The sequence below is a fragment of the Salmo trutta genome, chromosome 28 (genome assembly GCF_901001165.1).
Source record: "Salmo trutta chromosome 28, fSalTru1.1, whole genome shotgun sequence".
In the NCBI taxonomy this organism is placed as follows: Eukaryota; Metazoa; Chordata; class Actinopteri; order Salmoniformes; family Salmonidae; genus Salmo; species Salmo trutta.
In genome coordinates this window covers 1,258,887-1,271,655 of record NC_042984.1, presented here as the reverse complement: position 1 = coordinate 1,271,655, position 12,769 = coordinate 1,258,887, and the positions used below count along the sequence as shown (strand labels likewise).

The 12,769-nt window shown below is 45.1% G+C and overlaps 1 protein-coding gene across 1 annotated transcript in view; it reads right to left on the bottom strand.

The window, feature by feature from the left end:
• Nucleotides 1–12,769, bottom strand: part of lgr6 (leucine-rich repeat containing G protein-coupled receptor 6) — a 60,126-nt gene that overhangs the window by 16,245 nt on the left and 31,112 nt on the right. The window contains 8 exon segments of the mRNA XM_029718248.1: nucleotides 1,014–1,085; nucleotides 1,429–1,494; nucleotides 1,661–1,732; nucleotides 3,167–3,235; nucleotides 3,351–3,422; nucleotides 3,564–3,635; nucleotides 3,928–3,996; nucleotides 12,614–12,685. Of these exon segments, the coding sequence (XP_029574108.1) occupies nucleotides 1,014–1,085; nucleotides 1,429–1,494; nucleotides 1,661–1,732; nucleotides 3,167–3,235; nucleotides 3,351–3,422; nucleotides 3,564–3,635; nucleotides 3,928–3,996; nucleotides 12,614–12,685 (564 nt within the window).

The following is a 12,769-nucleotide window of genomic DNA, read 5'->3' as shown; positions in this document are numbered from 1 at the left end:
TACTGACAGAGAGTAAAGAGTATTCACAGAGAGTAAAGAGTATTCACAGAGAGTAAAGAGTATTCACATAGAGTAAACAGTATACTCACTGAGAGTAGAGTATACTGACAGAGAGTAAAGAGTATTCACAGAGAGTAAAGAGTATTCACAGAGAGTAAAGAGTATTCACATAGAGTAAACAGTATACTCACTGAGAGTAGAGTATACTGACAGAGAGTAAAGAGTATTCACAGAGAGTAAAGAGTATTCACAGAGAGTAAAGAGTATTCACAGAGAGTAAACAGTATACTCACAGAGAGTAAAGAGTATTCACAGAGAGTAAAGAGTATTCACAGAGAATAAACAGTATACTCACAGAGAGTAAAGAGTATTCACAGAGAGTAAACAGTATTCACAGAGTAAACAGTATACTCACAGAGAGTAAAGAGTATTCACAGAGAGTAAACAGTATACTGACAGAGAGTAAAGAGTATTCACAGATAGTAAAGAGTATTCACATAGAGTAAACAGTATACTGACAGAGAGTAAAGAGTATTCACAGAGAGTAAACAGTATTCACAGAGAGTAAAGAGTATTCACAGAGAGTAAAGAGTATTCACAGAGAATAAACAGTATACTCACAGAGAGTAAAGAGTATTCACAGAGAGTAAAGAGTATTCACAGAGAGTAAACAGTATACTGACAGAGAGTGAAGAGTATTCACAGAGAGTAAACAGTATTCACAGAGAGTAAAGAGTATTCACGGAGAGTAAACAGTATACTGACAGAGAGTAAAGAGTATTCACAGATAGTAAAGAGTATTCACATACAGTAAACAGTATACTCACAGAGAGTAAAGAGTATTCACATACAGTAAACAGTATACTCACAGAGAGTAAAGAGTATTCACAGAGAGTAAAGAGTATTCACATACAGTAAACAGTATACTCACAGAGAGTAAAGAGTATTCACAGAGAGTAAAGAGTATTCACATAGAGTAAAGAGTATTCACAGAGAGTAAAGTGTATACTCACAGAGACCGTAGAGAGCTGAGCTGCTGGAAGGTATTCCTCTCAATCCTCCTAATGTTGTTATACTGCAGGCCTCTACACACACACACACACACACACACACACACACACCCTGTTACTACAAAACAAGCAGTGAAACTGCAATACTGAAGCATAGACTCCTACTATTTCAGTCATACCATTATTGGAACTTTGTTCTAACATTCTGTTATTGGAACATTGTTCTAACATTCTGTTATTGGAATGTTGTTCTAACATTCTGTCATCGGAACGTTGTTCTAACATTCTGTCATCGGAACGTTGTTCTAACATTCTGTCATTGGAACATTGTTCTAACATCTGTTATTGGAACGTTGTTCTAACATTCCGTTTTGGGAACGTTTTTCTAAGCTACAACCATTTCACCATGTTGACTCACATTTCCTGCAGGGCAGAGCAGTGATAGAAGCTGGGTAGATCCTCTATCTGATTATGAGACAGCTCGCTGTGAACACACAGACAAAAATATCATTATCGTGTAATCTGGGGTTTCAGATCCATGTCAGAGTTAAGCATTTCTGTGGGTTTGGGATTTTATCAACTGGGGCATTTAAAGGGGTACAGTTCAATTGAATTGTGTGTGTGGACATTCTTGCGTTCAAAGTACTCACAGTACTCTGAGGCGGGGTAGCTGCAGGCACAACCGCTGAGGAAGAGTAGAGAGACCAGCCCTGGTCAATGTCCTAGAGAGAGAGGAGAGAGAGACAGGGGGGGGGGGGGGTGTGTGTGTGGAGTGAGAGACAGAAGAGTGTATTTGTGTATTGTTGTGATTGTTTAGGTCCAGGGAAGCCAGTAGGTTCTTCTGTCTCTGTGATACTAACACAGTGAGACAGCTAGGTCAATAGGCACGAACCGGACCACTGCTGGCTTGCCTCTGAAGCTTAGCAGGGTCGGGACTACTTGGTCCCTGGATGGGAGACCAGATTCTGCTGGTCCAAGGATATCCTAACACCCCAGAACTTTCTGAAAGTCACTGCATGTGTTTGCTCTGTCACACCCTCCCAGAGCCCCTGTTGTACCCTCCCAGAGCCTCTGTCGTACCCTCCCAGAGCCCCTGTCGTACCCTCCCGGAGCCTCTGTCGTACCCTCCCAGAGCCCCTGTCGTACCATCCCAGAGCCCCTGTCGTACCATCCCAGAGCCCCTGTCGTACCCTCCCAGAGCCTGTTCTACCCTCCCAGAGCCCCTGTCGTACCCTCCCAGAGCCCCTGTCGTACCCTCCCAGAGCCCCTGTCGTACCCTCCCAGAGCCCCTGCCGTACCCTCCCAGAGCCCCTGCCGTACCCTCCCAGAGCCCCTGCCGTACCCTCCCAGAGCCCCTGTCGTACCCTCCCAGAGCCTGTTGTACCCTCCCAGAGCCTGTTGTACCCTCCCAGAGCCCCTGTCGTGCTCTCCCAGAGCCCTGTCGTACCCTCCCAGAGCCCCTGTCGTACCCTCCCAGAGCCTGTTGTACCCTCCCAGAGCCTGTTGTACCCTCCCAGAGCCCCTGTCGTACCCTCCCAGAGCCTGTTGTACCCTTCTAGAGCCTGTCGTACCCTCCCAGAGCCCCTGTCGTACCCTCCCAGAGCCTGTTGTACCCTCCCAGAGCCTGTTGTACCCTCCCAGAGCCCCTGTCGTACCCTCCCAGAGCCTGTTGTACCCTTCTAGAGCCTGTCGTACCCTCCCAGAGCCCTTGTCGTACCCTCCCAGAGCCCCTGTCGTACCCTCCTAGAGCCTGTTGTACCCTCCCAGAGCCTGTTGTACCCTCCCAGAGCCTGTTGTACCCTTCTAGAGCCTGTCGTACCCTCCTAGAGCCCCTGTGGATCTGCTGGTAGAACATGGTGCTGGCAACGCCATGTGTTTGATTCCTGCTGTAAGTTGCTTTGGATAATAGTGTTTCATACCTGATGGCACAACCCTTCTCTCTCCTTCTATTTCTGTCTCTGTTCCCATTCTATGAGACACTCATTAGGTAGTTAGAGGAGACTGAGGCCCTGCACTCATTACAGCAGTAGGACGTGTGTGTGTGTGTGTGTGTGTGTGTGTGTGTGTGTGTGTGTGTGTGTGTGTGTGTGTGTGTGTGTGTGTGTGTGTGTGTGTGTGTGTGTGTGTGTGTGTGTGTGTGTGTGTGTCTCTCTTACAGTGTTTCCAGGCTAGTGGTTCCTTTCAGGTCGGGGAAATCTCGTATCTGGGTCGCCCCGTTTAGGGAGCTGGAGAGGGACGTGCTTGTTAGTTAGATGGTACACACACATGTGAATATTGGAGCTTAGGTAAAAACTGGAAAGCGGATCTTCCCACAGACTGGATGGGATTCTCATTACTCACAGTGTATGGAGCTTAGGTAAAAACTGGAAAGCGGATCTTCCCACGGACTGGATGGGATTCTCATAGAAGTGACTGAGGAAGAGGTCATGTTGTTTTTTAAACTTTATTTCATCAAGGCCTTTGTGTGTGTGTGTGTGTGTGTGTGTGTGTGTGTGTGTGTGTGTGTGTGTGTGTGTGTGTGTGTGTGTGTGTGTGTGTGTGTGGGGTACTAACATGGTCTGTAGTTGGCGGTTTCCCATGAAGGCTCTCTCAGGGATCGCTCTGATGTTGTTGTTGTGGAACCCCCTAAGACACACACACACACACACACACACACACACACACACACACACACACACACACACACACACACACACATATGATAGAAATGTAACATAAACCACCTGATTACAGAGAGAACATATGATGGTCATATGCAGGCAGCTGTGTGTGTGTGTGTGCGTGTTTATCAGTGTGTGTGTGTGTGTGTGTGTGTGTGTGTGTGTGTGTGTGTGTGTGTGTGTGTGTGTGTGTGTGTGTGTGTGTGTGTGTGTGTGTGTGTGTGTGTGTGTGTGTGTGTGTGTGTGTGTGAACTCACAGTTCCTGAAGTTTTGCCAGGGTCCTGATGGCTGTAGGAAACTCTGGTAGATTATTGTAGTTCAGATCCCTGAGAGAGCGAGAGAGGGGGGGAGATAGGAAGAGGGAGGAAGAGGGAGACAGAGGGAGAGGGGGAGATAGATAGGGAGAGAAAGAGAGGGGGAGATAGAGAGGGAGAGAGAGAGGGGGATAGAGGGAAAGGGGGAGATCGGAAGAGAGAGTGAGAGAGAGTGAGTCCCCTAAGCAAGCTGGTCAGCAACACAATTAGACCCAACCAAATCATGAGAAAACAAAAAGATAATTACTTGACACATTGGAAAGAATTAACAAAAAAACTGAGCAAACTAGAATGCTATTTGGCCCTAAACAGAGAGTACACAATGGCAGAATACCTGACCACTATGACTGACCCAAACTTAAGGAAGGCGTTGACTATGTACAGACTCAGTGAGCATAGCCTTGCTATTGAGAAATGCCGCCGCAGGCAGACCCTGGCTCTCAAGAGAAGACAGGCTATGTGCACACTGCCCACAAAATGAGGTGGAAACTGAGCTGCACTTCCTAACCTTCTGCCAAATGTATGACCATATTAGAAACACATATTTCCCTGAGATTACACAGACCCACAAAGAATTAGAAAGCAAACCCAATTTTGATAAATACAACAGTCATCACAGCAGCAAGATTTGTGACCTGTTGCCACAAGAAAAGGGTAACCAGTGAAGAACAAACACCATTGTAAATACAAACCATATTTATGTTTATTTATTTTCCCTTTTGTACTTTAACTATTTGCACATCATTACACCACTGTATATAGACATAATATGACAATTGAAATGTCTTGATTCTTTTGGAACTTTTGTGAGTATAATGTTTACTGTTAATTTTTGTTTATTTCACTTTTGTTTATTATCTACTTGACTTGCTTTGGCAATGTTAACATATGTTTCCCATGCCAATAAAGCCCTTAAATTGACATTGAATTGAATTGAGAGAGAGAGAGAGAAACATTGTCATGCCCTGGCCATAGAGAGGGGTTTTATTCTCTATTTTGGTTAGGCCAGGGTAGGCATTCTATGTTCCGTTTTTCTATGTTTTTGTATTTCTTTGTTTTGGGCCGTGTGTGGCTCCCAATCAGGCACAGCTGTAGTTTGTTGTTGCTGATTGGGAGTCACTCATAAGGAGCCTGTTTTTCCTTTGGGTTTTGTGGGGGATTGTTTCTGTTTAGTGTCTTGCACCTGACAGTACTGTTTGGCTGTCGGTTTTCTTGTTTTGTTGTATCATGTTCGTTCGTAAATTAAAACTCAAGATGAACACTAACTCCGCTGCACCTTGGTCTACTTCCACAGACAGCCGTTACACTAGGGTGGGCATTCTTTGTCCTTTTTTCTATGTTTTGTATTTCTTTGTTTTGGCCTGGTATGGCTCTCAATCAGGGACAGCTGTACATCGTTGTCGCTGATTGGGAGCCATACTTAGGCAGCCTGTTTTCCTTTGGGTTTTGTGGGTGGTTAATTTCTGTTTAGTGTTGCTTACCTGACAGAACTGTTTGGCTGTCGGTTTTTTGTTTATTTGTTTATGTGTTCTCAGTTCAATAAATACATGATGAGCACTCAACACGCTGCGTCTACTCCCTGCAACAGTCGTTACAAACAATTAAAAACACAGTCGATGACTAAATTACTAAACGTTTGCACCATTGGGAATGAGACCCTGGTCTTGATAGAATTCATGGATATATATTTTTCTGTGTATAACTCTGGTTTTGAGGGTAAAAGTTGATGTTGTTTCAATGATTGAGACTAGTTAGGGTGTGACCAGACATGTTCTCAGACGGGGAGTATTGACTAGTGTACACTTGTAAGTGTAGTATAGTGTACTACTTAGGGTATGACCAGAATGTCCTCTGAGTCCAAGTGTCACGCTCTGACCTAGAAGAGCTGAGTTTTCTCTGTTTAGTTAGGCCAGGGTGTGATAGGTGGGTGGGCATTCTATGTTGTTTTGTTTTCTATGTTTTGGCCGGGTATGGTTTCCAATCAGAGGCAGCTGTCTATCGTTGTCTCTGATTGGAAGCCATACTTAGGCAGCCTGTTTTTCCCCTTTGTTTTCGTGGGATCTTGTTTTTGTGCAGATGTGTGTGAGCAGCCCCAGAACGTCACGTTTGTTTCAGTTTCACCTGTTTTCTTGTTTTGTTCGGAGTTCACTAAATAAATATGTGGAACTAACGGCACGCTGCTCCTTGGCTGATTTATGACGGGGAATACGAAGACAGCACTCGTGACACCGAGACAGTTGTAGTGAGGTGTCCCCCTACACTAACTAGCCCCGTTCATCTATTACAGTAGTCCCCCTACACTAACTAGCCCCATTCATCTATTACAGTAGTCCTCCTGCACTAACTAGCCCCGTTCATCTATTACAGTAGTCCCCCTACACTAACTAGCCCCATTCATCTATTACAGTAGTCCCCCTACACTAACTAGCCCCGTTCATCTATTACAGTAGTCCCCCTACACTAACTAGCCCCGTTCATCTATTACAGTAGTCCCCCTACACTAACTAGCCCCATTCATCTATTACAGTAGTCCCCTACACTAACTAGCCCCATTCATCTATTACAGTAGTCCCCCTACACTAACTAGCCCCATTCATCTATTACAGTAGTCCCCCTACACTAACTAGCCCCGTTCATCTATTACAGTAGTCCCCCTACACTAACTAGCCCCGTTCATCTATTACAGTAGTCCCCCTACACTAACTAGCCCCATTCATCTATTACAGTAGTCCCCCTACACTAACTAGCCCCGTTCATCTATTACAGTAGTCCCCCTACACTAACTAGCCCCGTTCATCTATTACAGTAGTCCTCCTACACTAACTAGCCCCATTCATCTATTACAGTAGTCCCCCTACACTAACTAGCCCCGTTCATCTATTACAGTAGTCCCCCTACACTAACTAGCCCCATTCATCTATTACAGTAGTCCCCCTACACTAACTAGCCCCGTTCATCTATTACAGTAGTCCTCCTACACTAACTAGCCCCGTTCATCTATTACAGTAGTCCTCCTACACTAACTAGCCCCATTCATCTATTACAGTAGTCCCCCTACACTAACTAGCCCCATTCATCTATTACAGTAGTCCCCCTACACTAACTAGCCCCGTTCATCTATTACAGTAGTCCTCCTACACTAACTAGCCCCGTTCATCTATTACAGTAGTCCCCCTACACTAACTAGCCCCGTTCATCTATTACAGTAGTCCTCCTACACTAACTAGCCCCATTCATCTATTACAGTAGTCCCCCTACACTAACTAGCCCCATTCATCTATTACAGTAGTCCCCCTACACTAACTAGCCCCATTCATCTATTACAGTAGTCCTCCTGCACTAACTAGCCCCATTCATCTATTACAGTAGTCCCCCTACACTAACTAGCCCCATTCATCTATTACAGTAGTCCCCCTACACTAACTAGCCCCATTCATCTATTACAGTAGTCCCCCTACACTAACTAGCCCCGTTCATCTATTACAGTAGTCCCCCTACACTAACTAGCCCCATTCATCTATTACAGTAGCCCCCTTACACTAACTAGCCCCGTTCATCTATTACAGTAGTCCTCCTACACTAACTAGCCCCATTCATCTATTACGGTAGTCCCCTACACTAACTAGCCCCGTTCATCTATTACAGTAGTCCTCCTACACTAACTAGCCCCATTCATCTATTACAGTAGTCCTCCTACACTAACTAGCCCCGTTCATCTATTACAGTAGTCCTCCTACACTAACTAGCCCCATTCATCTATTACAGTAGTCCTCCTACACTAACTAGCCCCGTTCATCTATTACAGTAGTCCTCCTACACTAACTAGCCCCATTCATCTATTACAGTAGTCCCCCTACACTAACTAGCCCCATTCATCTATTACAGTAGTCCTCCTGCACTAACTAGCCCCATTCATCTATTACAGTAGTCCCCCTACACTAACTAGCCCCATTCATCTATTACAGTAGTCCCCCTACACTAACTAGCCCCGTTCATCTATTACAGTAGTCATCCTACACTAACTAGCCCCGTTCATCTATTACAGTAGTCCTCCTACACTAACTAGCCCCGTTCATGACTTTATAATAGAGGGTTAAGAAGGGCTGAAAACACACACATATACACACACACACACACACACACACACAAACACACACACAGTGTAATTTTAATCATCTCCAATAATCACTAGCTCGTCTGTTTCTCCATCACATGACAGTTATCATAATGACAGAATGTCATAGAGACATCAGCCAATCAGAGGTCTTGCTGTGTTTACACCAATCACATGACCTCCCACAGTGACCCCATGGTAACAGCATAGTAACCTGGCTTGACCTAGGCCAAGGTCATAGTTCTCTCATCCCGCGTATTAATGAAACAACAACACAATCTGTTCTAAACCATTTTGATTAAATATGATCAACTGTCTTTTAGCATCAGCAATTAACTTGATTTGTATTTTAATATATTTTTGATTAAATTGCCTACATTAGAGTGGAATGTGAAGAACATGAAGCTTGTTGATTAACTTGTAGCTTAGATACATGCTGTATCTACCTTAAACATCTCAAATCAAATCAAAGTTTATTTGTCACGTGCGCTGAATACAACAGGTATATGCTTACTTACAGGCTCTAACCAATAGTGCAAAAAAGTATTAGGTGAACAATAGGTACAGTGGGGGAAAAAAGTATTTGATCCCCTGCTGATTTTGTACGTTTGCCCACTGACAAAGAAATTATCAGTCTATCATTTTAATGGTAGGTTTATTTGAACAGTGAGAGACAGAATAACAACAAAAATATCCAGAAAAACACATGTCAAAAATGTTATAAAAAAAATTGCATTTTAATGAGAGAAATAAGTATTTGACCCCTCTGCAAAACATGACTTAGTACTTGGTGGCAAAACCCTTGTTGGCAATCACAGAGGTCAGACGTTTCTTGTAGTTGGCCACCAGGTTTGCACACATCTCAGGAGGGATTTTGTCCCACTCCTCTTTGCAGATCTTCTCCAAGTCATTAAGGTTTTGAGGTTAATGTTTGGCAACTTGAACCTTCAGCTCCCTCCACAGATTTTCTATGGGATTAAGGTCTGGAGACTGGCTAGGCCACTCCAGGAACTTAATGTGCTTCTTCTTGAGCCACTCCTTTGTTGCCTTGGCCGTGTGTTTTGGGTCATTGTCATATTGGAATACCCATCCACGACCCATTTTCAATGCCCTGGCTGAGGGAAGGAGGTTCTCACCCAAGATTTGACGGTACATGGCCCCGTCCATCGTCCCTTTGATGCGGTGAAGTTGTCCTGTCCCCTTAGCAGAAAAACACCCCCAAAGCATAATGTTTCCACCCCCATGTTTGACGGTGGGGATGGTGTTCTTGGGGTCATAGGCAGCATTCCTCCTCCTCCAAACACGGCGAGTTGAGTTGATGCCAAAGAGCTCCATTTTGGTCTCATCTGACCACAACACTTTCACCCAGTTGTCCTCTGAATCATTCAGATGTTCATTGGCAAGGATTTCAGTCCTTCACGGCGTAGTGTGTTACCAATTGTTTTCTTTGGTGACTATGGTCCCAGCTGCCTTGAGATCATTGACAAGATCCTCCCGTGTAGTTCTGGGCTGATTCCTCACCGTTCTCATGATCATTGCAACTCCACAAGGTGAGATCTTGCATGGAGCCCCAGGCCGAGGGATATTGACAGTTCTTTTGTGTTTCTTCCATTTGTGAATAATTGCACCAACTGTTGTCACCTTCTCACCAAGCTGCTTGGCGATGGTCTTGTAGCCCATTCCAGCCTTGTGTAGGTCTACAGTCTTGTCCCAGACATCCTTGGAGAGCTCTTTGGTCTTGGCCATGGTGGAGAGTTTGGAATCTGATTGATTGCTTCTGTGGACAGGTGTCTTTTTTACAGGTAACAAGCTGCGGTTAGGAGCACTCCCTTTAAGAGTGTGCTCCTAATCTCAGCTCGTTACCTGTATAAAAGACACCTGGGAGCCAGAAATCTTTCGGATTGAGAGGGGGTCAAATACTTATTTCCCTCATTATAATGCAAATCAATTTAAAACATTTTTGACATGCGTTTTTCTGGATTATTTTGTTGTTATTCTGTCTCTCACTGTTCAAATAAACCTACCATTAAAATGATAGACTGATCCTTTCTTTGTCAGTGGGCAAACGTACAAAATCAGCAGGGGATCAAATACCTTTTTCCCCCACTGTAGGTAAAGAAATAAAACAACAGTAAAAAGACAGGCTATATACAGTAGCGAGGTTATAAAAGTAGCGAGGCTACATACAGACACCGGTTAGTCAGGCTGATTGAGGTTGTATGTACATGTAGATATGGTTAAAGTGACTATACATATATGATGAACAGAGAGGCTATATACAGGAGAGAGGCTATATACAGGAGAGAGGCTATATACAGTAGAGAGACTATATACAGGAGAGAGGCTATATACAGACACCGGTTAGTCAGGATGATTGAGGTAGTATGTACATGTAGATATGGTTAAAGTGACTATGCATATATGATGAACAGAGAGTAGCAGTAGCGTAAAAGAGGGGTTGGCGGGTGGCGGGACACAATGCAGATAGCCCGGTTAGCCAATATGCAGGAGCACTGGTTGGTCGGCCCAATTGAGGTAGTATGTACATGAATGTATAGTTAAAGTGACTATGCATATATGATGAACAGAGAGTAGCAGCAGCGTAAAAGAGGGGTTGGGGGGGCACACAATGCAAATAGTCCAGGTAACCATTTGATTACCTGTTCAGGAGTCTTATGGCTTGGGGGTAAAAACTGTTGAGAAGCCTTTTTGTCCGAGACTTGGCACTCCGGTACTGCTTGCCATGCAGTAGTAGAGAGAACAGTCTATGACTGGGGTGGCTGGGGTCTTTGACAATTTTTAGGGCCTTCTTCTGACAGCGCCTGGTGTAGAGGTCCTGGATGGCAGGCAGCTTGGCCCCAGTGATGTACTGGGCCATACGCACTACCCTCTGTAGTGCCTTGCGGTCGGAGGCCGAGCAGTTGCCGTACCAGGCAGTGATGCAACCAGTCAGGAAGCTCTCGATGTTGCAGCTGTAGAACCTTTGGGGGTCTCAGGACCCAAATCTTTTCAGTCTAGGTTTTGTTGTTCCCTCTTCACGACTGTCTTGGTGTGATTGGACCATGTTAGTTTGTTGGTGATGTGGATACCAAGAAACTTGAAGCTCTCAACCTGCTCCACTACAGCCCTGTCGATGAGAATGAGGGCGTGCTCGGTCCTCCTTTTCCTGTCGTCCACAATCATCTCCTTAGTCTTGGTTACATTGAGGGATAGGTTGTTATTCTGGCACCACACAGCCAGGTCTCTGACCTCCTCCCTATAGGCTGTCTTGTTGTTGTTGGTGATCAGGCCTACCACTGTTGTGTCATCTGCAAACTTAATGATGGTGTTGGAGTCGTGCCTGGCCATGTAGTCGTGGGTGAACAGGGAGTACAGGAGGAGACTGAGTACACACCCCTGAGGGGCCCCTGTGTTGAGGATCAGCGTGGCAGATGTGTTATTACCTACCCTCACCACCTGGGGGCGGCCCGTCAGGAAGTCCAGGATCCAGTTGCAGAGGGAGGTGTTTAGTCCCAGGGTCCTTAGCTTAGTGATGAGCTTCGAGAGCATTATGGTGTTGAACGCTGAGCTGTAGTCAATGAACAGCATTCTCACATAGGTGTTCCTTTTGTCCAGGTGGGAAAGGGCAGTGTGGAGTGCAATAGAGATTGCATCATTGTCACAACTTCCACCGAAGTCGGTCTCCTAGTTCGAGCGGCGCTCGGCGGTCGACGTCACCGGACTTCTAGCCATCGCCGATCCACCTTTCATTTTCCATTGGTTTTGTCTTGTCTTCCCTCACACCTGGTTTCAATTCCATCAATTACATGTTGTGTATTTAACCCTCTGTTTCCCCTCATGTCCTTGTCCGGTGTTGTTGATTGTAAGAGTTTGTGCACGTTATGTCTGGCGTGCGAAGGGTTTCGTCCCATTGTATTTATTTATTGTGTTTTGTTCACGGTGATTTTTATTATTAAACTTCACCGTTGTAACACAGTCTTTGCTCTCCTGTGCCTGACTTCTCTGCCGCCAGTACGTATTACAATCATCTGTGGATCTGTTGGGGCGGTATGCAAGTTGGATTGGGTCCAGGCTTCCCTGTGGCTCAGTTGGTAGAGCATGGTGTTTGCAATGCCAGGGTTGTGGGTTCAATTCCCATGGGGGGCCAGTATGAAAAAAAATAATAATGAAAAATGCATGAAATGAAATGTATGCATTCACTACTGTAAGTTGCTCTGGATAAGAGCGTCTGCTAAATGACTCAAATGTAAAATGTTTCTGGGATGATGGTGTTGATGTGAGCCATGACCAGCCTTCCAAAGCACTTCATGGCTACAGATGTGAGTGCTATGGGTCTGTAGTCATTTAGGCAGGTTGACTTTGTGTTCTTGGGCACAGGGACGTCTGGAGAACTCCATAGGATGGGATACATTTCCCCAAGCTCTCTCTCTCTGTGTGTGTGTGTGTGTGTGTGTGTGTGTGTGTGTGTGTGTGTGTGTGTGTGTGTGTGTGTGTGTGTGTGTGTGTGTTACTCACAGTGTCTCCAGACTGAGCAAACCTTGGAAACACCTCTCTCCCATCGTCTGGATCTGGTTGTTATGGAGATGACTACGCACAGAAAGACAGCCAATCACAACGAGGGACAGACTTTTCAAACCAATCACAGTTAAAAAAAACACACATCTCAACACA